The sequence below is a fragment of the Amblyomma mixtum genome, chromosome 10, assembly GCF_055824585.1.
Source record: "Amblyomma mixtum isolate Tamu chromosome 10, ASM5582458v1, whole genome shotgun sequence".
In the NCBI taxonomy this organism is placed as follows: domain Eukaryota; kingdom Metazoa; phylum Arthropoda; class Arachnida; order Ixodida; family Ixodidae; genus Amblyomma; species Amblyomma mixtum.
In genome coordinates this window covers 69,735,716-69,762,658 of record NC_143021.1, presented here as the reverse complement: position 1 = coordinate 69,762,658, position 26,943 = coordinate 69,735,716, and the positions used below count along the sequence as shown (strand labels likewise).

The 26,943-nt window shown below is 49.9% G+C and overlaps 1 protein-coding gene across 1 annotated transcript; it reads right to left on the bottom strand.

Moving 5' to 3' along the window:
- Positions 1-380: 380 nt before the first annotated feature.
- LOC149326060 (uncharacterized) lies at positions 381-21,480 on the bottom strand. The gene is made up of 4 exons (XM_089564461.1): positions 21,448-21,480; positions 2,718-2,885; positions 1,616-1,715; positions 381-1,285 (listed from the first exon to the last, which is right to left on the bottom strand). The coding sequence occupies exons 1-4, from the start codon at positions 21,478-21,480 to the stop codon at positions 381-383; spliced, it is 1,206 nt and encodes a 401-aa protein (XP_089420587.1).
- Positions 21,481-26,943: the final 5,463 nt, after the last annotated feature.

Here is a 26,943-nt window from a genome sequence, read left to right as displayed (position 1 = left end):
TTTGTTTGCTTGAACGAAGTGGTGGGAATTTTTCTACATTTTCTTGAGTGAGTTGTACATTGTGTTTGCCCTTCTGTTTATATGTTCTTATCACCAGTTTTCATCATCTACCTCAAGTTTGTTACTTCCTTTACATATGTGCTTTAGGTGGCTTGCTTCTCTTGACCGAACTGTTTTCCTGTAATCTTTTAGTGTTTTCATTCTGTTCATGCTTTTTTCTTCTTTATGTCAAAAAATAATTATGCGGCAAACAGCATGAAACTAAGTGTGCAAGTTGAGTTTTCACAGTCTCAGTAACATCAAAGTTTGAAATGCATGAACACACTCTTTATTGCCAACCATTGGCACAGTAAAAATGAATGAATGGTAGACACCAGTTGTCATTGAGTTGCAAGGTAAGGCAACACATAGGACTTGAAAAAGTCAACACCCCTCTCCACAACATCATTGAAAAAAGAACTGTTGAACTCTACAGGAAACAACAAGTTTTCGTTGTCTTGGAACACAAAAACATCAGCACTAGTCACCCTTGCCAATCCCATCTGTACCTGCACTTGACAGAAGTACTTGCTGGTCTTTTTCAGGCAGAAGCTTACGCCTTCTCTTGTTAATTCTTTTGCTTTAAATTTTTCTAAGCTTATGGGGCACTTCACTTCAAGCACTCTTGGAGTGCAGCAGTCGCATGTGACTAGCCCATCTGGACTGGCACCAATGCATGGATGCTGGTCTGAAATTAAAAGTCCACACTGTTGGACATTTACATTTTGATGCTGACTTGCAGCTAAATAGGCCATCTTTGCCGTTTCTTCTAGCAGAGTGCCTCTTGCCATTGCAGGTGTCTGCACTGAGGTTTCTCGCAATAAAACTTTCAAAAGAGGTCGCACATCGTGTGGGCCCATCCTTGTCCGGAGTGTGTGCACTCGTGTGTATACAGAATAGGCAACTGATGCTGTCACCATCCCTCTCCTGTACATCAGCCAGTGTGGAGAATTTGCTTGAGTCTTTGTTAAATTATTTACCATGTCAATTTCTGTGTTTGTGTATTGCTGTTGGAGGTGGCTGTAAATTTCTTCTGTTGAGTGTGCTCCGGCTGCAATGGCCTTCCTGACAGCTTCAACAAGTGCTGGTGGGTTTTTCACACCGAGATTTCCTGGGCTTCTTGAACTTGTAACACTATCAACAGTGGATGTGATTGTCTGTGTGGGTACCAGTGGTGCTGTGTCAGTGCATGATGGATCCACATTCTTGCTGCCTAAACCTTTACTGGACAGTTCACAGTGACTTCCTGAAATGAAAGAAATACAAATTTATTGGTGTGCTCTGAAACAAAAAATAAATTTCTGTGCATTTTTTGCGTTTGGTTGTGTTGCTCTCTAAACAGAGATGCATACTGTAGCATCTAAGTTTTCCTGAAACTATTTATTTATGAGTAACTAAACAACTGGTTCAAATAACAAATACAAACAGTGGCAGTGCACTATACGAAACTGTTTACATGCAGTAAAAAAGCTTGGTAATTATTGGTATTGGTACCTTTCAATTGACATGCTATAATGAGGTGCTAAGTCACAAAGCAGTTTACATCAAATAAAACTATAAAAATATATCCACTTACTGTCTTCACTGTGGCGGAGTGCTACGCAGTTGTATGGCAATTCTTGAAGCAGCCTCTTCAGGATGTTGCCATCAGGCACCTTGATATTGTCTCGTTTAGCCTGAAACACAAAAGGTTCAATCAGCCTACTTTCCTGAGCACACTAATAGCATTTTTATTTCATGGCACTTTTTAATCCTCATTATGATGTTGAAAACTGAACTTAGTACAGCTCTGATGCTGTTGCACGGCTACTTTCAACAAACTTAGTGCGCCTTAACTTGATCAGTAGTCCAGAAGTTCTCGAGGTGCATTGGAAGAGGCTGTAGTGGTCTTAGTCATGCTCGAAATGAGAACTTTTCACATAAAAATGCAGATAATATTTTTGCGAGTATGCCAAGCAATGTTTCCAAGTAATTTTTTTATTTTGATGCTGTTTCTCCTTGCTTAACACATGCATCCTCTCAGCAATAATTAAAAACTATCTATTATATTGTTTGGCTGTATTAAATTAAATATTCCAGCTGTGGTGGACAAACAACTTCGATAACAGCTATGGCTTGTTAGTCTTGATGCACTCTGTGCAAAGTGCACTCAAAAACTATAAAGAACATTGACCTCAGTGATTGTTCACAGCACTTATCTCACACCAGTATTATGAACAGAGCAAGCATTTGAAATCATGAAAAGAGTCACTGTCACAAAAGGTTTGTAACTTTGACTAAACTGAAGCATGCATCGAAGTTAGTATGCTGCAGGAGAGGCATTCACACATAGAAGTACACGAGTGCAAACACCTGTGCCACTGTATTCATAATCAAATGAAACAGCAGCAAACTACTGTCTTCTCTTATGAAAGGTACATAAACCTGAAAGTACTCTGCCTCGCTGTATCCTAGTTCATGAGCAAAATAAGGATGACAAACTATGCACGTTATTTTTCTGCTACAAATTTCGTGTATGTTTCGACCAAAACCAAACTTGCACCACAACAAACACCTAGCATTGCTACAGGTCTAAGTGCAGTCATTGCTAATCATAATACATATGCTAACATAATAATATTTTGTGATACTCTATCCTCCTCTTATTTCAATTTGATGCAACATGCATCATGACTTACCTTTTTGGTACAGTGTAGGTCCACTATCTTCCTTGGTGCATATTTTCCTTTCACAACGGCTTTCTGATCTTTTCCCCATTGCTGAGGCAAATCAGTAGATGACATGAGGTCGAAGGTCTCTGCATGATGAATGTGCAGCAGCAGAGCAACCATGTGCTTGCACTTGTGCTGGCTATAAAAAATAAAGAACGCATATCATGCCTTACCAAACACATCTGATATTATAATGTTCTCACTTGTTTCAGCAGTAGATGCAGCTTACATGTTACAATGTTTCATAATATTTGTGTAGTAATATGTACAGTTTAATTCACAGAAAAGTGCCTGCAGAGCAAAAGATAAACTACAACAGTTATATTCCAATCATGAAACCAATGTTAGTATCATACCCTGCTTTGCAAGTGCAAGATGCAGCAGTCACTGTCCTTCCTTTTATTTCTATCTCCAGCTCGTGAGGGTCTTTGTTGACAGCGGAGGTCTGAAGGATAAGCCCAACAAATGTGACTTCATCGTCTTTGCAAAGCTTCACGCTGCACACCACTACGTGCTTTGCGTCATAGACAGCCTCCCCTTCTATCAAAAGCCGGGAGGTCTCAAATTTCTTCTCAATGAAGTCATTGATGCTTGACAATGGAAGTTTCACTGAAACGAAATAAAAGATTTTGCAGCGTGACAAAAAATAACACGCACGCGCCTCAACTGGAGTGATAATTTCGAATGGCCGAGCAAGCCAATAAACACAAACTAGAACATTACAGACTGTGACCTCGTGAGGAAAGAGTCAGCAAAATTACCCTGCGCGGGATAAACAAACACTCGCCCGAAGCTCGAATGGCAATACCGTCGCGGTCAGTGCGCAAGAATGCGCGGCGTGACAGAACACTGAAATTTAAATATTTATCCGCGTCGTCTCCAACTGCCCAACCCGACTGCTGTACAAAGTTCTAGGGAGCAGTCGAACGACGCCGCTTCCGCCGGCGCTGCCTGAAAGCGCTCGGCACCTGTCACAGAGAAATCTTATTACCGATATTCAGTGACCGCTTACCTCTTACTGGTGTGGCACCTTCAGTTCGCTCCATAGCATCAACAACGGTGGTCGTTGCACGATCGCTGCCACTTCAGCAGCTCGCTCACACGGTAACGTGTTTTGTTGTTGCCGAGTGAGTGGGCCTGATGCCTCAAATTGAGCCTAAACAGGTCCAGACCCAAGTGCATTTATTCAATGAATAAATAAACTATTAGCGCACAGCCAAACTACCTGGGAAAGCGTCACACAGTAGCAGTTCAACGCGCGTTATCCCACTTAGTGCGTCAGGCGCGAGCAGCCGAGAGGTGGCGCCACGGTATGTCCTCGCGCCCAATATATTGCGTGTTGTTCCTAATAAAGCCTTCAGTTGATAGTCAGCGCCGGTCCTGTTGTACTCTTTTTCGTTGTCCTTTCGTTTAGCGCTGTTTTTTCAAAGAAACATGTACCAACTAGCTCAACTCTCCGTTTTATTGATGTTTTTAACCCGCCTGGAAGCGCGCACTAGTTCTCCCGAAGTGTTTCAAAATATGCTCTTGTGTGTTGGCATGTTCGTTTTGTGGCGGCAGCGTGGAGTGGCATCCTTAAATGGGCGTCCGCAAAGAACAATATTCCCAATGTTGCAGCGCCTCCGCACGCGCCTCTTTGAACAAGCATGCGTGGACGCTCTGTCAATGAGCGAGGCTGAGTTCTTGCGCAAATGGTCAACATACTTTATCGTCCTGCGCGGCGGTCGAGTATCGGCTTTCTTACTGCATTACTGACGTGCTCAGTGCTGCGTCACTGCGCATGTGCTTGACTCATCAGAGCATTAAGTTCATCCATTTTGTTTTGTATTTTCTATGTCAACACAGAACAAAATAAACTTCTCTTTCTACGTCCAGACACAGCGAAGATTTTTCGGCGCTGGCTTGCTGAGAAGTTTTGAGAAGTGCAGGCGGGCCTCGGATCCACTGCGACCCCGAGGTTCCGCAACCAGCCTCCCAGCCCAGGCGCCGTGCCTTTGCCGGTGCTCGGGCAACTTCGTGAGCTTCAAGCAGCAGCCCAGTCGGCCGCCCGTGACGTCATGGGAGGCCCGGGACCTGCTGCCCCTCCGGTGTTCCGTGCGCCGCCCCCAAAGGCGCACTGTTTTCAGTTTCAAGTTACTTCCGACGCGACGGCTGACGACATCGTCGACGGCATCGAGTCGGTTGTCGGCCCGAAAGGGCTAGAGAGCCTCCAGCACCATGGAGGCATGAAGTTCTGCGTCGCCTTGGCCTCGGCTGCGGCGGCGGAGAAGATGCTAGTGGAAGGCGCCTTCAACGTGAACGGCACTTCCGTCCCAGTAGCCTGCGTGGGTCCCGCCGTGGTCCACGTGACGGCTTTTCGTGTGCCGCTGTACGTGGGAGATGCGGCGCTGGCGGCAGCACTGAGCTCCTACGGCAAGGTGCTTGACATCAGCCACCCCGTTCTCAAGGGCCGTCGTCACGTCAGCAACGGGACGCGCGTGGTCCGGATCGAGATGAAGCAGGCGGTGCCGAACTTCCTGACCGTCCAGGGCCACCGCGTCATGTTTGACTACCGAGGCGTCCGGAAGGTGTGTTCCCGCTGCGGGCAGGACGGCCACATCGGCGCGGCGTGTCGAACGCCCCGGTGCGCTCGCTGCGAGGTGTTCGGCCACGACACGGCCGGATGCGGAGCGGCTTGCAGGCGCTGCGGCGGAAGCCACGCCACACCGGATTGCCTGCGACCACGGTCCTATGCGGCGGCCGCCGCCTCGAGGAAGAAACCGAGCAAGGACAACGTGGCCGCAGAAACGCGGAGCACACTAACCGTCCGGACGCCTGTTGCCGACGCGGACCCTACGACCAGCCGCCCGAGGGAGCCTGAGCACGCCCCCGCGACAGAGGTGCCCGTGAAGGAGCAGCGCGAGGTGACGCCTTCAAACGAGGTGGAGCCGTTCGCTGCAGTTTTTGCCGAACCCTTGGCGCCGTTTCCCGGCACTGACACCTACGACACCGTGAGCAGCAGCGACGAGTCGAGCGTGGCGTCGGGCGACCTGGTGGACGTACCGGACAAAGTCACGCCGCTTCGCCTGACAGGCGACTTGACGTGCGGGCAGGTGTCAGGGCCGACGACTCCTCGAGGTGCGGACGACGTGCGCTTCCCGTCACCAGCCAGCCACACCCTCCCATCGGCGGCCCTGGCGTCGGCATCGGCTTCAGCTGCGAGCGTCGCCAAGACCACGCAGCAACCGGTGAGCGAGGCCACAAGCGCCGATGACCCCGAAAATATGGACTTCTCAAGACCCGACTACAAACGTGCCCACCCCCAATCATCGGAATCCGAAGGGACTGTTAACGAACGGTCTAGCAAAAAAGTGCCGCGCGCGCCAAGCGCCGCCCATGGCAGCGCTCTTTAGGTTGTATGCTATGCCGTCGGTGCTCTTGGCAGTCATGGCGGTTGTGCATCTCCTCTCCCTGAATGTTCGGGGATTTCAATCCGTAGACAGACAGAGAGAGGTGATGCACTTTGCCAGGGCTAGGGGTGTCGACATCCTGTTTTTACAGGAATGCAACTTCCGTACTTCACGTGATGTGCTGAATTTCACCACCCGGTTTTCTGTTTTTGCTTACTTTTCGTTGACTGATTCTCATATGTGCGGTGTTGGTGTCGTTTTTGTAAACCCCTGCCAGCGCGCGGGTGCTCATTGCACTTTTTGGCTGGACGGCAGCACTCTTGCGGTCGACTTCACACTAAACCAGCGGCGGGTACGTGCGTTGGTTGTATACGCGCCAGCACGGCAGTCTAGTAGTTCCGATTTTCTTGAGCGCCTCGACTCATTCCTCCTTGATCCCTACCCCACTTTCATCGTCGGCGACTTCAATTGTGTACTTAACATCGACCGTGACGTCCGCGGACAGGGTCACGGTCGCCGTTATTCCGGTGCCCCCGCGCTCCGCGATCTCGTGACTCAGTTCCGCTTGTCTGACGCGTGGGTGCAGCTTCACGGGGATGCCTTTGGAGCGACGTGGGAGAGAGCACAGTCAGCGAGTCGGATAGACAAATTCTATTTTCCACCAGAGCTCGCTTCTTTTGTCGTCAGCTGCGAAGTTCTCGCGTTCCCTGTAGGCACGCCGGTGATTTCCGATCACCACCCCTTGTCAGTCAGGCTCGACTTTGGTGAGGGCACCCCACGTACTGTTACGTGGCGCATGGACACGAGCCTACTGGCAGACCCGGAAAGCCTGGCGTCGCTGCGTACGGCGTTGGCCGCATCGTGCAAGAGCTTCGTTGCGACTGATTCATGGGACACACTGAAGACTCGTTGGCAGGCAACTCTGGTGGCGGCCGGTCAAGACCGCAGACGCCGGGTAACGCATGCACTGAATGATACCCTCAAGCGCATCCGTATAGTGCAAAGGGGAGCACCCTTAACCTTTGCCATGAGCGATTACCTGTGTCTACTTAAAGCACGTTGCCACGTGTTGCTCTGCCAGTCATCACGGGCAGCAAGTCGCGCACACCAGCTCGGGCGGCCTATATCAGACCCGGCTGTGCTGCGACACGTACGCGCAGGCACGGCAGAGGAATTCGCTCCCGCTACTGTGCCTTTCGTGGCCCTCCCAGACGGCACACAAAGCAGAATCACGTCCGACATCTGCGCGATTTTCGCAAGCCACTTCTCGGACCTGTTCTCGACGGGCAATTGGCTACATCTTCAAGATGGGTATGACGGGCTTCTACAAAGGTTTTTTGGAAACTTGCCACGAGTAGGTGAAGAGCTGCACGAAAACCTTTGCGCACCAGCCACAAGCCAAGAGCTGCACGCCATCCTGCAGAGTATGAATGCAGCATCTGCCCCCGGTCGAGACGGCATTCCAACAAGTTTTTATTCAATGTTTTTTTACCAGATCCAAGGAGCACTGCTGAAGATGGTCAACGGCTTTCTCGCGGATGGGTTACGTCCAAACTCTTTCCGCGAATGTCGCATCATACTCATTCCGAAAGCGGGCGGTGACCCCTCCGACCCGCAAGCATGGCGGCCCATAAGCCTCCTAAACGCCGACTACAAAATCGTCGCATCTTTACTAAACAAAAGAATGCGGTCGATTCTGCCTCACCTAATTCACCGGGCTCAAACCAGCAGCGTGCCTGACCGCTCTGTGTTTGATGCACTGACACTCACAAGAGACCTGTTCACATTTGCCAGCAGGACGGGCTTCAACGGGTGCTTTGTTTCGCTTGATCAGGCGAAAGCATTCGATCGAGTGGAACACTCGTATCTGTTCGGAGTCCTCGAAGCCTTCGGATTCCCCCCGCAAATTGTCAGTAGGCTGCGCTTACTTTACGCAGACCTGAATGCTTGTCTCTCCGTAAACGGCCACCAGAGCGCTCCCTTCTCAGTCATCCGTGGCATAACGCAAGGATGCCCTCTCTCCCCAACGTTCTTCTTCTTATGCCTGTATCCACTCATCCGGCGTATTAACGACAGCACATCCATGCGCGGCTTCCCTCTGCCTGGCCAGGGCCAAATCAAAGTTTCGGCCTACGCCGACGACGTTTTGCTTTTCCTCAAGGACGAGGAAGTATGCCGCTTTTTCGCGGCTGTTTCACGAGTACAGCAAGATATCCGGGGCCCTATTGAACAGGGGAAAAAGCAAGGCGCTAAGGTTTGGCACCTTCACACCGAACCTTGCGGGCGAGGTGGAGTGGGTGCAGGGAGTGAAAGTCCTGGGAGTAGTATTCCTCGCCACCGGAGAAGTAGCCCACGAAACCTGGACTAACCTCCGCACGAATGCTGAGAAACGCCTCTCGGTGGCGTCAACTTACCGCCTTTCAATAGCAGAGCGCAGCTATATAGTGAAGTCCACAATCCTAGCCGCATGTTTTTTTGTCGCCCGCGTAGCAAATCCGCCGCGTACGTTTGCTCGCAGGCTAACCACGGCTTGTTTTTCTTTCGTTTGGGCAGGCAAAACCGAGCTTGTGTCACGGTTGTTCATTCGCCTTCCGTCTTACATGGGTGGGTTCAGTGTACCTTGCATCCGCACCATGTGTAATGTGCTCGCCTTGAGAGGTGTACGCGATCTTGTGCGCAACCCAGACTATCCCGGGAGACCACTCCTCGCATACTTCCTGGGTACAGCGCGTAACGTGTTTTTTTTTTTTTCAGAACACGTGGTTGGCCATACAGCCGAGCAGCCACCGGCATGTTTCGTTAACGTGCGTCGTACACTGGCGTCGCTGTCTGCCAGCGTGCCCGATCTAGATGTTGATGAAACCCCGCCCTCCAGGATGTGTGAGGCACTAACGGTCGCTGAGCTGACCCGCGAAATACTCCAGAAAACGAGACGGGCGCGCTGGGGCCAACTGACCTCACCTGCACTTCCTGGAGCTTGCTTGCTGAGAAGTTTCGACAAGTGCAGGCGGGCCCTGTACCCACTGCGATCCGGAGGTTCCGCAACCAGCCTCCCAGCCAAGGCGCCATGCCTTTGCCGGTGCTCGGGCAAACTACGTGTCTTTCGTGCAAACAGCAACAGAGTCGGCCGCCCGTGACGTCGTGGGAGGCCCGGGACCTGCTGCCGCTCTGGTGTTCCCCCAAAGGCGCACTGTTTCCTATTCACTGTTATTTCCGACGCGACATATGGCGACATCGTCGACGGCATCTAGTCGGTTGTCGGCCTGAAAGGGCTAGAGAGCCTCCAGTGCCCGGAGGCATGAAGTTCTGCGTCGCCATGGCCTCGGCTGCGGCGGCGGAGAAGTTGCTCGTGGAAGGCGCCTTCAACCTGAACGGCACTTCCGTCCCAGTAGCCTGCGTGGGTTCCGCCGTGGTCCACGTGACGGCTTTTCGTGCGCAGCTGTTCGTGGGAGACGCGGCGCTGGCGGCGGCACTGAGCTCCTACGGCAAGGTGCTGGACATGACCCACCACGTCCTCAAGGGCCGTCGTCGCGTCGGCAACGGGACGCGCGTGGTCCGGATCGAGATGAAGCAGGCGGTGCCGAACTTCCTGTCCGCCCAGGGCCACCGCGTCATGTTTGAATACCGAGGCGTCCCGAAGGTGTGTTCCCGCTGCAGGCAGGACGGCCACATCGGCGCGGCGTGTCGAACGCCGCGGTGCGCTCCCTGCGAGGTGTTCGGCCACGACACGGCCGGATGCGGAGCGGCTTGCAGGCGCTGCGGTGGAAGCCACGCCACAGCGGACTACCTGCGGCCACGGTCGTATGCGGCGGCCGCCGCCTCGAGCAGATACCCGAGCAAGGACAACGTGGCCGGAGAAACACGGAGCACACCAGCCGTCCGGAAGTCGGTTGCCGACGAGGACCCAACGACCAGCCGCCCGAGGGAGCCCGAATCCGCCCCCGCGACGGAGGTGCCCGGGAAGGAGCAGCACCACGGCTCCACCTTCCAACGAGGTGGAGCCGTTCGCTGCAGTTTTCGCCGAACCCTTGCCGCCGCTTCCCGGCACAGACACCTACGAAACCGTGAGCAGCAGCGACGAGTCTAGCGTGACGTCGGGCGACCTGCAGGAGGTACCGGACAAAGGCACGCCGCTTCGCCCGACAGGCGACTTGACGTGCGGGCAGGCGTCAGAGCCCACGACTCCTCGAGGTGCGGACGACGCGCGCTTCCCGTCACCAGCCAGCCACACACTCCCATCCATCGGCGACCCTGGCGTCGGCATCGGCTTCAGCTGCGAGCGTCGCCAAGACCACGCAGCAACCGGTGAGCGAGGCCACAAGCGCCGACGATCCCGAAAAAAATGGACATTTCCAGACCCGAATACAACGTGCCCACCCTCCATCATCGGAATCCGAAGGGCCTCATAAGGAACTTTGTAGTAAAAAAGTGCCGCGCGTGTCAAGCGCCGCCCATGGCAGCGCTCTTTAGGTTGTACGCTATGCCGTCGGTGCTCTTGGCAGTCATGGCGCTTGTTCATCTCCTCTCCCTGAATGTTCGGGGATTTCAATGCATAGACAGAGAGAGGTGATGCACTTTACCAGGGCTAGGGGCGTCGACAGCCTGTTTTTATAGGAATACAATTTCCGTACTTCACTTGATGTGCTGAATTTCACCACCCGGTTTTCTGTTTTTGCGTATTTTTCGTTGACTGATTCTCACATGTGCGGTGTTGGTGTCGTCTTTGTAAACCCCTGCCTGCGCGCGGGTGCTCATTGCACTTTCGGGCTGGACGGCCGCACACTTGAGGTCGATTTCACACTAAACCAGCGGCGGGTACGTGCGTTGGTTGTATACGCGCCAGCACGGCACTCTCGTATTTTTTTTCAGCTCGGACCGCAACTTGGCGAGCCACACCAATGCTCCGTGGCCAATGCTCCGTGCCATGTCACCATGCTCGCAACGATGACTTACCCGGGACTCTAATGGACACTTTGCTGCTAGGCCCAAAGTACAGCTTTCAGCCATCAGCATCTAGACCACAACTTCTTGGTATGGCTCGCCAAGTTGCAGCCCGAGCAAGTGAACAACATCGTGAGAGGGCCGTAGGCGATGGAGTGGACACCATGATCCGATCTGTGAGTGGAAAGCCTGTTAGAAATCCTCCGTTAAACCGAGTTGTACAATCTCTAAGAGAAGCAGATCTCTGTGTCAATGAAGCAGATAAGAAAGGAGGCTTTGTTGTTGTTCCCAACGACCTAATGCGAGTGAAATGAGAGCAGGCCATTGAAAAGATCTTCAAATCCATAAAATTCCGTCCCAACAAGCAGGAACAGGTGGCTTTAAAATTACTAGAAGACTTGCACTTGGAATCATTGCACAAGCACGTAAAGTCACCAAAAAAAAGGTGTTTTAGAAGTTTTCTTTACTGGTAAAACCGACAAACCCAAGTGTCCCTTTCGAGTTATTGTATCGGAAAAAGGGTCTTGGCAATCCCATGTGTCTCAGTTTTTACAAAGTTCCTTGAAGCATCTGTTTGTGGATGACCCATTTCTGATTAGGAACTCAGACTCAGTTTTGACCGAAATGGAAGCAGGTTTGGACAACGCATCCAATGAATTCTCAATTGATGTAGAGAATCTATTATTCCGTTCCTCACGAAGGCCTCTTTAAAGCCATTCGTGAGGGCATCAATAATTCTGACGAGGCAAGATTTCGGAATGCCATTGGGATTAGCAGTGACAATTTCATGTCCTTACTTGAATTTTATCTTCACTCCACTGTCATTGATTTTAACCAGAATTTTTTTGCAAAGAGCTGGCATTTGCATTGGATCGTCTATTGCGCCTATTTTAACTGATATCTCTTTATCTTTCATTGACAAGTGAATCTGTGCGCAGCTGAACTGAACTCCTGTCAGACGGGTTTTCCGCTTTGTGGACGACTATTTTATTGTTTTTGACGCTACCATTTCTTATAATTCAGTAGTGTGGCTTTTTGATCTTGTTGGTACATAGTTCGAATACACTGTAGCGCAGCAAAAGACGAGGACACAAGATACGAGAGGCGAACACCACGAGCGCTAACTTCCAACAAAGTTTATTCTCCTGAAGCATCACATTTCTACGCCAGAAAACAGTAATCACATGTGCGAACAGTATCAATTCCTTAGATGAACGAGCTCTTTATCTGAGAGGAGAATGGAAGGTGTGCTTGCACACGAGCATCCTGATCTATTTATCTTTTCGGCTTCAATGATTTCGCGCGTTACCCTTTCTCTGCTTTTTCCTATTACCAGACTTTTATCAAAGAAAGGCTTAGAGGTTTTTGACTTGCATGCGAGAATGTGATCAACCAGCGATCCGCCTTGCCCGTTTCTGACGTTGCGAGCGCGTTCCATTAGGCGCTCGTTGAGACATCTCCCCATCTGGCCGAGATAGTGTTTCCCGCATGACAAGGGAATTTGATACACAACACCTTCATCGCACGTCCCGTAGGGCTTCTGGTGCCTAGTTGCGCATCCGCGCGCTTTGTTGGTGTTGGTTTTTCCCAGTTTGCACAACGTTGCAAGTTTTTTCGGCGCCGAGAACACGACGGTCGCATTCGCTCGTTGACCAACTTGGCCCATGTTCAAGTTTCTGTTGCCGAAATACTTGTTAAGAGAATGAAACCAGAAAATCAATGTCACCCAAATCCGGTTCCTCGTGAACGAAAAAACCTTGTTGTATTACCTTATCTACACAAGATTTCCCACAATTTGAAAAGAATTGGTTATAACGCACATTCCTTCATTGTTCACCTCATGATTCATCGCTTTCGCCTGCTGCTTTTGGGGTCGATGCCTATCAGATATAGATGTGATGTTTCTGGCGATGGATACCAGACACAAAGTAAGTACGTTTTTGAAATTTTACTATCTTTGTGATTGCCCTCACTGCCCTGCTGCCTTCTTGAAAATAGGTTTGGTTTGGTTTATGGGGTTTAACGTCCCAAAGCGACTGAGGCTATGAGAGACGCCGTAGTGGAGGGCTCCGGAAATTTCGACCACCTGGGGTTCTTTAACGTGCACTGACATCGCACAGTACACGGGCCTCAAATTTCTCCTCCAAAGAAATTCAACCGCCGCGGCCGGGATCGAACCCGCGTCTTTCGGGCCAGCAGCCGAGCACCATAGCCACTAAGCCACCGCGGCGGCTCCTTCTTGAAAATAAACCACTTGGAAGTTGTGCCTTGTACACGTCGCATGTGTGTCTTCATTTTTGTCCTGTTTTGACGCGCAAGTACATATCTTCACGAGAGATGAACCAACTCACCCAAGAAAAAGTTTTAATTGAACACATTTAAATGGGAAGCGCCGCAAGCGAAAGCCTGCAAGGAACTTCGGCGTCGTTTACAGTCCCCACCGGTCCTCGGGCACCTTGATGAAAACGCCGAGACTGAAGTCCATACCGACGCAAGCAATACTTATTCTTGGGCTAGTTGGTTTGATTCCATGCTTGCAGGACTCAGTGCACAACGAAGCACAAGTACTGTCCTCCTTCTTGTTCTTGTGCTTCGTTTTTGTGCGCTGAGTTCTACAAGGGACGCAAGCAGCGTGGGCCTAGGCGCTGTCCTCGTTCAGAAAATCGACGGACGGGGGAAAGTATGGCAAAAAATAAAATAAAAGGCACCGACCAAAAGAAAGACGAAGTGACGTTTGGAAGAAACGTCTTTCAGAAAGTAATCGCATACGCTAGCCGTTCCCTTTCCAAGGCCGAGGCTAACTATTCGACAACTGAGAAGGAGTCCCTTGTCATCATCTGGGCTACGTTAAAATTCAGGCCATATCTGCACGGACGACCGTTCAAGGTGGTCAGTGATCACCACGCACTATGCTGGCTTGCTAGTTTGAAGGACCCTTCAAGCCGCCTCGCTTGACGGAGCCTGCGCCTCCAGGACTCCGACTTCACCACTCTGACGCCGACTGCCTGTCACGAGCCCCTGTAGATGCACCGCCGCCCGACGACGATAAGGATCGGCGCCTTCCTGGGACCCATCAGCTCCAGCTCTTTTGCAACGCAGCGACGCTCGGACCCCTGCCTAAAACGCCTCATCAAGTACATGGAAGGCAAGGTTTCTTCACCCCCGCCTCGTTCAAATGAGGATTCTCTTCGTTCTGTGTACACGACGACGTCCTCGTCAAGAAGAACTTCGCAGCGAACAAAAGAGCCTACCTCCTTGTACCGCGAAGGAGTTCTATAGGGTTTACACGACGAGGCGACAGCTGGACGTCTCGGGTTTTCTCGCATCCTCCGTCGCATTCAAGACAAGTACTACTGGCCCCGACTGTCTGCCAATGTAGAACATTATGTGAAAACATGCCGAGATTGTCAGCGACGGCTGCCGCGGTGGCTCAGTGCTTATGGCTCTCTGCTGACCCGAAAGGCGCGGGTTCGATCCCGGCCGGGGCGGTCGAATTTCGATGGAGGCGAAATTTTAGAGGCCCATGTACATTTCGATATCAGTGCCTGCCAAAGAACCCCAGGTGGTCGAAATTTCCGGAGCCCTTCATTACGGCCTCCCTGATAACCTGAGTTGCTTTGGTACGTTAAACCCCACTAAACCTATAAACCAATGTCAGCGGCGAAAGACCCCTCCCACCCGACCGGCAGGATTTCTGATGCCTGTTGAACCCCCTCAGGGCCCTTTCAGCAGATGGGCATGGACCTGCTTGGCCCTTTCCCGAAGTCAACGTCTAGAAATAAGTGGATCATTATAGCGACCGAGTACCTTAGCCGCTACACCGAGGGAAAAGCCCTACAGAACGGAACTTTTATTTCAATACCCTAAAAGCCCAATGCGGGAATTACATAAGGGGGATTCATCAAAGAAAACCTAACAAATGTACAACACAAAATACAAACAGCTGAAAACAGAAATAAACAAGAAGCCAGGTACAAGTAAATAAGAAAAAGGGAAAAAAGGCTAGGAACAGGTACTTGAAAAAATGCGCAGGTAGCAAATCCCACAAAACAGATAAACAAAAATCCCACCTTCGGAAGTTACAAAACATGGCATCTAACATTTTGCGGAACGTTATGACCGACACACACACACTGGCGCAAACGAAAAAAAAAGTGAACCACACAGCGATAAAAAAAGAACGCACATCATTTTATTTTCTAAATACGACCAAAACGCTGTTTGAAATGATGATGTTTCAGCGATAGCTGCAATGCTAGAAGGAAGCGAATTCCACTCTTCAATAGCCAGGACCAAAGGTGAGTATTTGTATCACTTTGAGCGAGTGAAACTCCGTTTAGTCTTCATCATGTGATATACACGAGCCGATGTGTGCGGTGCCGGGAAAAGATGAGAACTGTAAAATGGTGTGTTGCTGTGGTAGAGCAGCAGCAGAAACCACCAAATTTTTCGTGGAGTGCTGCTTCTGCTACACAGCGCCCCCGATATGTGCTCATCACGGGCAGAGGAACAGCATTCATGACATCCTTCGGTACAGCCACCGGAGGACAACTGCATACCATCCGCAGACCAACGGTTGGACGCAACGCCTGAACAAAACCATTGCTGACATGCTCTCCATGTATGTCGATACCGAACACAAGACTTTGGACGTGATCCTGCCTAACGTCGTCTTCGCCTACAACACCACAGTGCAGGAAACCACCAAAATGTCGCCTTTTAGGCTCGTCCAAGGAATGGAGGCCATGATCACGCTAGACGCCATGCTGTCCAACGTTGCCGAAGAAAATAACGTCGACGTCGCCGCCTACCTTCAGCGCGCAGAAGCCCGAAGACCTGCCCGATTACGCATCAAAGGCCAGCAGCGGACCGACGCCAGACGCTGCAACCTACGAAGACGCAGCGCGCAATACATGCCAGGAGACCGATTCTGGGTTTGGACGCCCATTCGCCGCCGCGGACTGAGTAAAAAACGCCTGCGCCGCTACTTCGGCCCGTACAAGGTTCTTCGTCGGGTAGACTATGAAAACAGCTGAAAACACACACACACACACACACACACACACACACACACACACACACACGCACACGCACACGCACACGCACACACACACACACACACACACACACACACACACACACACACACACACACACGCACACACACACACACACACACACACACACACACACGCACACGCACACGCACACGCACACGCACACGCACACGCACACGCACACACACACACACACACACACACACACACACTGCGCTTGTGTGTGTTTCTGTTTTCTTGCTCGTGTCCTTGTTTTTGTTCACGCAGTTTTAATTATGAATGATTCAAATCAACTAGCCCGCAGAAGATACTTTAGACTATGAAGTCGTCCCTGAGAATGACTGCATCCCAGCGACATTGCGTACGACCATAAGTTGTCCATGTCTCCAGTCTAAAGCCCTATCATGTGCGCTAAAGGACGCCGTGCTTCCATTCTCGATGTTTATTGTGCCCAGTGCGTTTTACTTGTTTCTAGTCGCCTTATTTATTTTCAAGCAATGGGCCGAGGCTTCTTTGAGAGGGTAGTAAGGCCGCGAATCTTGTTTGCTTCTTCATTCTTCAAAGCTTCCGGCGGGCCGCTTGATCGCTTCGTTAGTGATGCCAGACGCGACCACATTTATCTCCATTGATCGCATATATCGGAGCCGATTCTACGCTGTTTCAGAGTGTTCTAGTAAGTTTGCACACTTTGTCTCGAAAGTTCGCTATCCGCTTTAAAAAGAGCACGGCCGAGAGCGGCGGGCATTCTGGTCGACGACCGCAGAGCACGCGTGTTGCGCGAACTGTTCACAGTTCACGCGAACTGTTTACAAATATGCTGTTGTGTGTCGGCATGTTCGTTTTGTGGCGGCAGCGTGGAGCGGCTTCCTTAAATGGGCGTCCGCAAAGAGCAAAGTTTCCAATGTTGCAGCGCCTCCGCACGCGCCTCTTTGAGCAAGCATGCGTGGACGCACTGTCAATGAGTGAGGCTGAGTTCTTGCGCAAATGGTCGACATATTTCATCGTCCTGCGCGGCGGTCGAGTGTCGACTTTCTTACTGCCTTACTGACGTGCTCAGTGCTGCGTCACTGCGCATGTGCTTGACTAATCAGAGCATTGAGTTCAGCAGTTTTTTGTATTTTTTGTTGACATTAGAAAAAAATAAACTTCTCTTTCTACGCCGCCGCCGAGTGATTCAGTCTATTGTGTGCGCAAGTCAGCCCAAATACAAGGTTTTGTTTAGTGGCCATTTTCGCTGTCTTCCTGCCCTCCGGACTGCAGTCACGACTACGTGATAATATATTGTTTTTTGAAACTACCTTTTTTTACCACACTCAGACTTGCGCTTGACCTTAACGGGAAGGCAATATCTGACTTCTCACACAATAACAAATAATACTTATAATAATATTAAGCAACAGAGCAAATTTCTCGAAGAAGTACTTCCCGCACTGCGTCGAAGCATCTGGTACAATATGGGTTTTTCGTTACAAAATGATACACCAATTTCAAGAATGCCTATCACAGTAATCTAAAGCCGTCAGTGCTTCGCACGCAAGGCTTCTACGCCGACCATATATCTACGCCGTCCAGGCATGGGGCCCAGAAATCAGTCACTTTAGTCTATGTTTCCCCACTCTTGAAACGGCTGGTCGAATTTCTCATTGGTACATCGGGCTTTTCTGTCCCTCGTACGACGCTCTAAGCCTTTCCAAACATGTTGAATTCAATTGTTGTAAGCATACTGGCTTGGCCACTCCATAAGGCCCGCGCTCTAATTCTTCAACCATTTTTTCATGAGCGTAAGAGAGTGCTTGCGGTCGCCGTTCTGTTGAAACACATGTCCAAATCCCAAACTTTTGCTCGACTATAAGGGCGGAAAACCTTTTCAAGATTTCTCTTCGCTCACAGTACCTAGAATTAGACGAGGCCAACCGACTCCATTAGTGACGAATTTGCCCCGTGCCACGACGTTCTCATCTTTATGGATTAACGTGGGAAGCATGATGACGAGGTTCATGTCAAATGCGTTTGGAGCGACGTATGTAACGAACCGCATCACTCCCACACGACCAGAACTTCAAATCGGCTAATGAAACTACCCTTTTCAGTTGGTTGCCTATTCATATCCTTTGCCTACCTCATCCTGGCAGCCCTATTTTCTTCACTCATACACGGGTTTTGAGATGGGCTCCTGCCATTTAGATAAGGACATCATCATCATTTATTGACCCTTAAAGGGCAACTCGGGCGATTTTTCGATGTTCATCGATGGAAATGAAATTTTAAGACTGTATTCTTTATGGTAGTCTGATATCTCATGTAAAATTTCGCACCTGAAAGCGGCGTAGTTTTTTCGCAAGCGAATTTTGAAGACAAGCGCTCCTCGACGCGAGCGGCACCCATTGATCGAGCAACTTCTACAGGCCACCCTGTACTGTGACGTCACTGGCGGGGCGGCGTGTCAAGCTAGCGGGCGCGCGCTGGCGTTGGCAGTGCAGGGGAAAACTGAAAATTGATTTTGAGGAAAGTAAATGACGCAGTAACGGACACCCGAACCGCGACGTAAGGGGGAGTGAAAGAAGAAAGGAAGAAAGAGGTGCTGTAGTGGAGGTCTCCGGAATTATTTCGACCACCTGTGCAATTTCGCGCCATCTCAACGTGCCTGATGTGATGTGTACGCCAGAGTGATGGGTCACGGCAACTTCTTATGTGCTGTGGGCTGCACAAACTCTTCATCTGTGACAACGGGCATGATCTACCATAGGTTTCCTAGCGATAAGAACCTTCGCGACAATTGGGTGAGAGCGGTCCGGCGTGTCAACTTGTCTCCGAGGAAGCATTCCCGCTTGTGCTCGGAACATTTCGCGCCAGATTGCTATGAAGACAGCGTTACCTCAGAGGGAGCTTTGGACTCGCTAAGGCTTCGTTCAACCGGGGTTTGGAGGCAGATTCTGTGCCAACGTTATTCGAGTACAACCGCCCATCCCAGCGGCCAGCTGAACGAAGCGCGGCCGTCAAGAGGAGAGCGTGCTTAAAGTATGTTGGATTGTAGAACTGTAGCTGGCGTGAATTCACTTCCAAAAGCTCGCCGTCGAGACAAAGCTTTGCAGAGAGAGGACTTTTGGTTATGCATTCCCCTGTAAGAACGTTGTGCACCGCGGCAACAGATTCTTTCATCAGGCTGGGTCGGCCGGCACTCGCCACACGAATATCTATCAGCGGGAGCATCTCATTAACTTTTGTTCTGACGACTGTGTCACAAATGCATGCACGAGAAATGACTCAAATACTTATCCGAGTTCAGACCGTCTCCATGCTGCAGGTGACGCGGCCTGTGGTGTGACTCGGCTAGCTCGCGCGGCGGTGGATCATACCTGAAAGGCGACTCGTCCAGTCCGAAATCGCCGAATGAGTCGTCTTCTAAAGACTCGCTGGTCTAGGAAAAGCTGTTCTCCGCGCTTCAGCCATGTCGACAGCGCGGCTCCGAACTTCGCAGCGCGGCGAACCCGCTAGTGACGTCACAGTCAATACCGCACGAAGACACCTCTCCGGTTTCGGTTTTGCGGTTTCGGTTTCGAGTTTTGCGTTTTTTGCTGTTTAAAAATTATTTTGGGCTTGCTTTTGAAAACCTTGTATCGTACACATTACAGGAGGTTCTTAGGAACACAAAACAGCCATTAACTTAAAATGGCTGAAAAATCGCTGGAGTTGCCCTTTAAAGACCCCTGGGTGGTGGGGCATTACATAAGGGGGGGGGGGGGGGGTTACATCACAGTAATACAACAGGTTACAATCAGTGCCATATACTGGCAGGATATAAAGGAAAAATGCGCATGAACCCATCACAGATAGTGGCCAAATATATATGAAACGGTAGTAAAACACAAAGAGAAGAATAATCAACATCAGGTTTTTTAGTGTGACAGCAGCAATTGGCGGAACTTACATGGATCGCGTTCGATGACAATGCACTCGGGTAATGAATTCCATTATTCGATGGCAACAGGCAGAAAAGACTTGTTAAATGCGTTGGTGGAGCCGTGCACGCGTAGAATGTTCATGGAGTTGAAGAGGCGGCGCGAAGTTCTGAGGGGCGGAAGCAGAATGGAGTCCCGAAGTGACGGAAAACAATGGTAAAGTTTGTGGAACGAAGACAAAAGGGCAATTTTCCGCCTGTGCACCAGAGGCTCTATGTCGAGCGACAATTTTATATTTGTAAAGCTAGAGTGGGTGGGATAGTCAGATGAAATAAAGCGGGCTGCACGGCTTTGAATATCTTCTAGAAAACCCTGATATGACCTGATAACCTTATAAAGTGACCTGATAACGGGAGAAAATCTCCGTAAACGCCGATGGAAGACAGTCGGCACGAGCCATGTCTTCCTCACTTGGCTGCTCGATATGAGGTGATGAGCCAAAATCGAACCGAATCAAAACGTGTGACACCGCTGACTTCACCACTGATAGTGTGTCATTTCAGGGCTTTGACCGCGGACACATTGTCTCGCGCTACGCCCACTTCTTTTAACAACATGCAGCATTAAGTGTAGCCACCGAATGTTCTGCTTCAACCTGGCAGTAAGTAGCTTTGAACAGACGGAAGTGCCCATGAAACGATGTCTACTCCTCTACTCCTCTATCTGGTCCTGTTGCCTAGCGCTGTTTATATGTACTTGTCACCATGGAACACCAACTCGCCCAATCTGCCGTTCTACTACAGAGAAAGAAAAACAAGCAGTTACGCCCCCAACAAGTCCTGGCTGTAGAAGAAGGCATTATTGCATCAAAATACACTAAAAAAAAGCAAAGGCGTACCTTTTTCACGAGAGATATTGAATTTATACGAAAAACTTGAAAATACCTATTTCTCCACAACTCTATATATGCTCTGTACGTCACTTTTTTTATTTTACATGAGCAACTGGTCATTAGTTTTGGTCTTATTATGAACAAGGTACCCGTAGCGGCGCCGAAACGTCAGATTTTTTTTCTCTTTATTTTTCTTCATTGACCTCGGCGAGTGCTTGTTCCTACCTTCAGGGCGCCATGAGGGATTGGCTGGTTCATAAAACTAATCGAACACCGCATAGCCGCAGTCGTGGCCAAGATGATGATCTGGGCGAATTCGATCGGCCTTCGGCGAAGTGTGGATAGCGCGGCTGTGCCCATGCACTCGCGTCCATCTTTTCGCTCTTTATTCTTCGCGTCCTCAGTGAAGTCACACTAGCGCCTCTTTCCTTTCAGTCGCCTACGGGACATTGCTGAAGAGGCGGCCGACTTGATTCGTATACCCTGTAGGCGCGAAGAAGGGAGAAGTAGTTGTACATACCTGTGGTGGCAGCAGGCCGGCCGGAGGCACCATCGTGGCGGCCGACGGCTGGCACCACGAGAGCAGCTGCAGAGACAGGCATCCACCGCAGCAGACGGCCTGCGGCGGCAGCGGCGGCGGCGGCGGCGGCGGCGGCAGCAGCAGCAGCGGTTCGCCCATGGGCGGGAGGCCAGTGGCGGGTTCGTCACCACCTGCGTCGCCAACGTCAGCTGCATGGAGCGCACCGCCCCGTTCGGCAAGCGGGCTCTGCTGTTGCGCACTGCTGGATCCAACGGAGCGGGCAGTGTGCTCACTCGCTCGACGATGTCACTGTGTGAATGACTGCACACGGGAGACCTAGGCATTGCTCGAAAGAACTTGAACTAGTGCCAGAGACATTGTGCCTACCTCCAGAATTATTGACGCGGACATGTCTTCGAAGGCATTGCTGTGGTGGAATGCGGCGGCCGCTATAAAGGACAGACGACCACAAACAGCCAGAGGAGAGAAGACGAGAGGCCGCGTGTGGTGCCAGACGCTCACACAATTTCCTGCGGTTTGTTGTGCGGCTGTGCTCGCTCCCCGTCCCTTCAGGCGGGGGCAGACAAGCGCGCTTGTGTGCGTGCGTGCGGCCGGCAAGCGGCCCTACCAGCCGCGGACTCAACGAAGGAAGTCGGCGGCTGGCACCGGACGGGTTGCCAGCAGAGGAGGCGTTGGCTGCAGGAGAGCGCACCCCTACGAGGGACACCTGATCCCCCCCCCGACAGATCCCCAGCGAGGCCATCGTCCTTCCCGTCGTAATGGCCGCGGCTTCGTGGAAATTGGCGTACGCCCTTGGCCGGCTGTAGGAGTAGCAATGGCGAAAAGACTGTTGGGTGAGGAGGAGAGGGAAGGAGAGGCTGGAGGAACACGCTGGGGTCGCGGAAGACAGGGGAGAGATGAGAGCCGGGAAGAGAGGCAGAGAGAAGCAGCCGCAGCCCGCCGAAGCAAGATGAGCGGAGTGAAGCCCCGACCTGCCGGACGGACAACCAGCTCCCCTGAAAGCCATCGTTGAGCGGACTCCCAGTTTCGCTTTCAGGCAGGGAAATAAATAATGTTTTGCCGGGCTGCCGCCTTGTTGGCTCAATTCTCGCTTCAGCAGGACCCGTAGGTAGCAACATATTAGAGAGTTTTAGAACAGGGTAAGGGCGAATAGGGTGACCCTATCCGCATGCGCTTAGCGTTAGGGGAAGGTTCAATAGGGTCGCGGATGGTCGTTTTGCGTTGCTTGAAGGCAACGCCATGACAGCGGGAAAGAGAAGCTTTCAGAACAAATAAGTTAATATAGATGCTGTATTTTTCATTGCGTAAATAAAACGACACATAAACTGTTGTAGCTACCATTTACTTCTTAGGAAATGTGAAAAATGATGCAAATATTTTTTATAATGCGGACATGTTCAGTCCGAGCCAAGACTATCCACACAGGAAGTTGCCGCCCCTAACAGCCGATTGCCTCCTTGATTGTGCCTTGCTTTGTTTTTGTGCATAAGTTCTGCGCTCGCTTTAGCGCTAGCTGTACAAGAAATGTTTTTCACATTTTTTTAGTGTTTGCTACGTGCACCGCCATCTCGGGCGGAACCCGCAATGGTAACTCCAGCAAATGTAATTATTTTCAGTTTTGTTTATGCCCGCGCGAATAAAATGCACTGCGTTAATAAGAAAGGTGTGTTACCGGGGCGCCAATTCTTTGTGACCCCTTTTTGGTACCAAAATTGCAAACCTGTTTGTGGAGGTTGGTAGTTTGAACCTCCCGCGCTTTCTGACGTCAATCGACGCATACCCGCTAAGCCTAGCAGCTCTGTAAACACGGAAGCAATCTGAAAATTTGGCGTCTTTTATCGCTAAAATTTTGTGGTTCAGGCAATTTCAGCCAAGCTTCGTGCGCCTTTAGTTTGCCGTGAGCGTGAGCCACAGAGCGATAGGGTGACCCTATACTAAAACTCTCAATTGGGTTGCTTTGTGACTGAGCCCCGACAGGCGGGAACGTCACGCGCTGCATGCGTCCGGTTTATCTCTATTGACGGCATCTTGGAATTGTCTTTCCTCTAGCCCCGCCGCGGTGGCTCAGTGGTTACGGTGCTCGGCTGCTGCTGACCCGAAAGACGCCGGTTCCATCCCGGCCGCGGCGGCTGAATTTCGATGAAGGCGAAATTCTTGAGGCCCGTGTACTGTGCGATGTCGGTGCACGTTTCGAAATATGGGCCCAGGTGGCCCATATTTCCGGAGGCCTTCACTACGGTGTCCCTCATAGCCTTAGTTGCTTTGGGACGTTAAACCCCAATAAACCAAACCAATATTTCTTCTACACTTGTGATTTTTGACGATGCCTATTACGCGCAAGGTATCTGTGTTAATTCTTTCATTGGCGCCGGTTTTAAGTGACTTGTGTTTGGCTGCCATTGGTAAAGAAATTAATCAAAATCAATAAACCAAAAATCAATAAAGAAATTCGTAATGGAAGTAAGACATGATGTTGGGCTAGTCGGTTCATGGTTAGAGGGAAACAAAACTGCGCGAAGACGACGGGACAAAAGAAAGGCACGAATACACACACACAAAGCGCAGACTTCCAACTGACTTTATTTTGTAAAAGCAGGGTGCTTATAAAGCCAATCACAGCAAAACTAAGAGACAAGCAAAAGCAACGTGCGAACGGCAATGACAGAGTCAACAAGACCACGTGTGAATTACGACGCATGAAAAGTTCGGATGTGTCCATCTAAGAAATTGATTTCTTGACATGAAAGAGATAAAGAAGGGGCGCTAACACACTTATCACCCCTTTTAGAAATGAAATAGGCCTCGGTAACTTCTCTTTCGGTTTTTGTTTTGGCCTTTGAAAGGAACTTTGTTTTTTCCAGGTAAGGAGAACAGTTTTTGGTGTCGCAGCTCTTACAGTGCAAGGGTAGATTGCTGCCAGTGCCACTGCTAAGGGATATACCCTTGCACTGTAAGAGCTGCGACACCAAAAACTGTTCTCCTTACCTGGAAAAAACAAAGTTCCTTTCAAAGGCCAAAACAAAAACCGAAAGACAAGTTATCGAGGCCTATTTCATTTCTAAAAGGGGTGATAAGTGTGTTAGCGCCCCTTCTTTATCTCTTTCATGTCAAGAAATCAATTTCTTAGATGGACACATCCGAACTTTTCATGCGTCGTAATTCACACGTGGTCTTGTTGACTCTGTCATTGCCGTTCGCACGTTGCTTTTGCTTGTCTCCTAGTTTGCTGTGATTGGTTTTATAAGCACCCTGCTTTTACAAAATAAAGTCAGTTGGAAGTCTGCGCTTTGTGTGTGTGTATTCGTGCCTTTCTTTTGTCCCGTCGTCTTCGCGCAGTTTTGTTTCGCTCAGTAACGGAATTATCGTCAGCACGAGTGAAGTCAGGAAAAGTAGTAAACAAATAGGGTTATTTGGAGATTGGACAAGAGAATGAAGCTAACACGCCTTTGTGGTCTGAGAGCCCATCAATTACTTCACAAGAGCAGGCATTTTGGGCGAAAGTAGTGCTTTGAAAAACTAAGTCGAGGATGGAATTCAGCCTAGTAGCACTATATACAACCTGAGTTAGTCCGAACAGTAAGGGGATGTTTATTAGTTTTTTACAAATTGCAATATCACGACCAAATGCAGACAACGATGACCAGTGGATGCCAGGAGTGTTGAAGTCTCCCATAGAGATAAATCTTGATGAAATATCTTGATCATGAAGTTTGCGACAGCATGAAGGATATCAACGGAAGAGCCAGGTGGACGATAAATAACTCTGATTAGAATACTATAATTGTTTAGATAAACTTTGCACCACAAGGATTGTGTATCAGGGGGAGAAGGTAAAACTGAGAATCGTAAATCCGATCTGATAAGCAATGCCACACCGCCACCAGTACTGCAACTTCTGTCTAAGCGCACGGCAACAAAACCTGGTGGCGTGAATTCGGAGTCAAAAATTCCACTATGCAGCCAAGTCTCCATTATGTCAATAATATGGGACGAGTGAACAGAAATAATGGACAGTAAATCTGGAAATTTTTTAACAATGCTGCGAGCGTTAATATTTAAGACAACAAGCTTATCAGGACGGCCAGAGGTAAGTCAGGGAGTCGATGATGCGGCAGTCAAGGACGCAGGCGCAGAACAAACAGGATCATTATACGCTTTTACCAACGAATTAGAACTTTCATCCCAATTGCAACGAACCTTATCGCTGAAGGCATGATCGAAACTTAACTTTACGACAGAACCGTTGTCACGAAAAGACACTGATGCGTCCCATATTTTTTTCCGAATGGAAAAAAATCCATGGCAGAAAAATCTTGCAGAAAAATCCTTGCAGAAAAATCTTCTGTAATGAAGAAGGCAGAGCCCTTGAGTTTAGAGACGTTTTTAAAAACTACACTTCTGTCGTTGAAGCTAGAAAGATTTAGAATAACTGGACAAGTATAACTTTTGCGAGCTGCACCGAGCCTGTGGAAGCGCTCAATACTGAGGCAGCTCATCTTCAACTTATCAGTATACAGATGAGATGCTGGTCAACAATGTGCCAGCGGTTTCGTTTGGGTCTTCTGAAATGCCGTGTATTATAATGTCATTTCTCCGAGAGCGACTTTTTGCACCAGCTGTGTTACTCTGGAATTTAAAGAGTTAATTTCAGCGTGTAAATCACAAATTGGATTGGAATTTTCGGGCGCGGGTAAAGACTCTAATCCAGCCACACGCGACTCCAATGCATCAAAGCGAGAGGCAAAAGATTGCTTAATGTCCGCGATGTCACGTGCATGTGAATGAATATCTTGTTTTGTTGAACGGAGTGGCGCCTGAGGGAAGTGAAGGCTTGTAGAAAGCGTTTTTAACGTTTTTAAAGACTGTGGAAAGGGTTTGAAATTTCTCCGTCAGGTCGCCTGCAATCTTAGCATCAGCTTTTTAATAGTTCTCTATGTCGGACGTATTTTCCTTGCTCAAACAAGCCAGATTTAAACTACAATTCGGCCCATTCGAAAGTAGTCAAGAGAGGAATAGCTTCGACCTGCTTAAGAGGCGCACTTCAGGAATCGTCGTTCACAAGGTGAACCTGAGTGTTCACCAGCAGCAGGTTCCCCGCTTGCGCGGCGCTGAATTCCCAGACAGCACGAGAGCCGAGGCCCGGCCGGGACACTTCCCAGGGACGTCGCTGTACAACCTATACTCCGCTACATGCATAGCAGTCAACGAAGGCTGCGGCGCCTGTTCACGCATCGTAATGTAGTGCGTCAGAAGGAAAAATTGTAATGAACATAAAATTAAAGTAAATGTTGGCCGATATTGTAGTGCAATGATAAAAGTGTTTTATTTTGCAAAAAAAATGCTTTTTCTTTTATGTTCTTCAAAACAGAGTGCCTTAGTTTTTTGGTCTTTTTTCCCGGCCCCTCCTGTATCAGGTTTTCGCAGCTAGGCCGGCCGGTCATGTTGTCTGCTTTCGTCAATCTCTTCGTGCGCCCT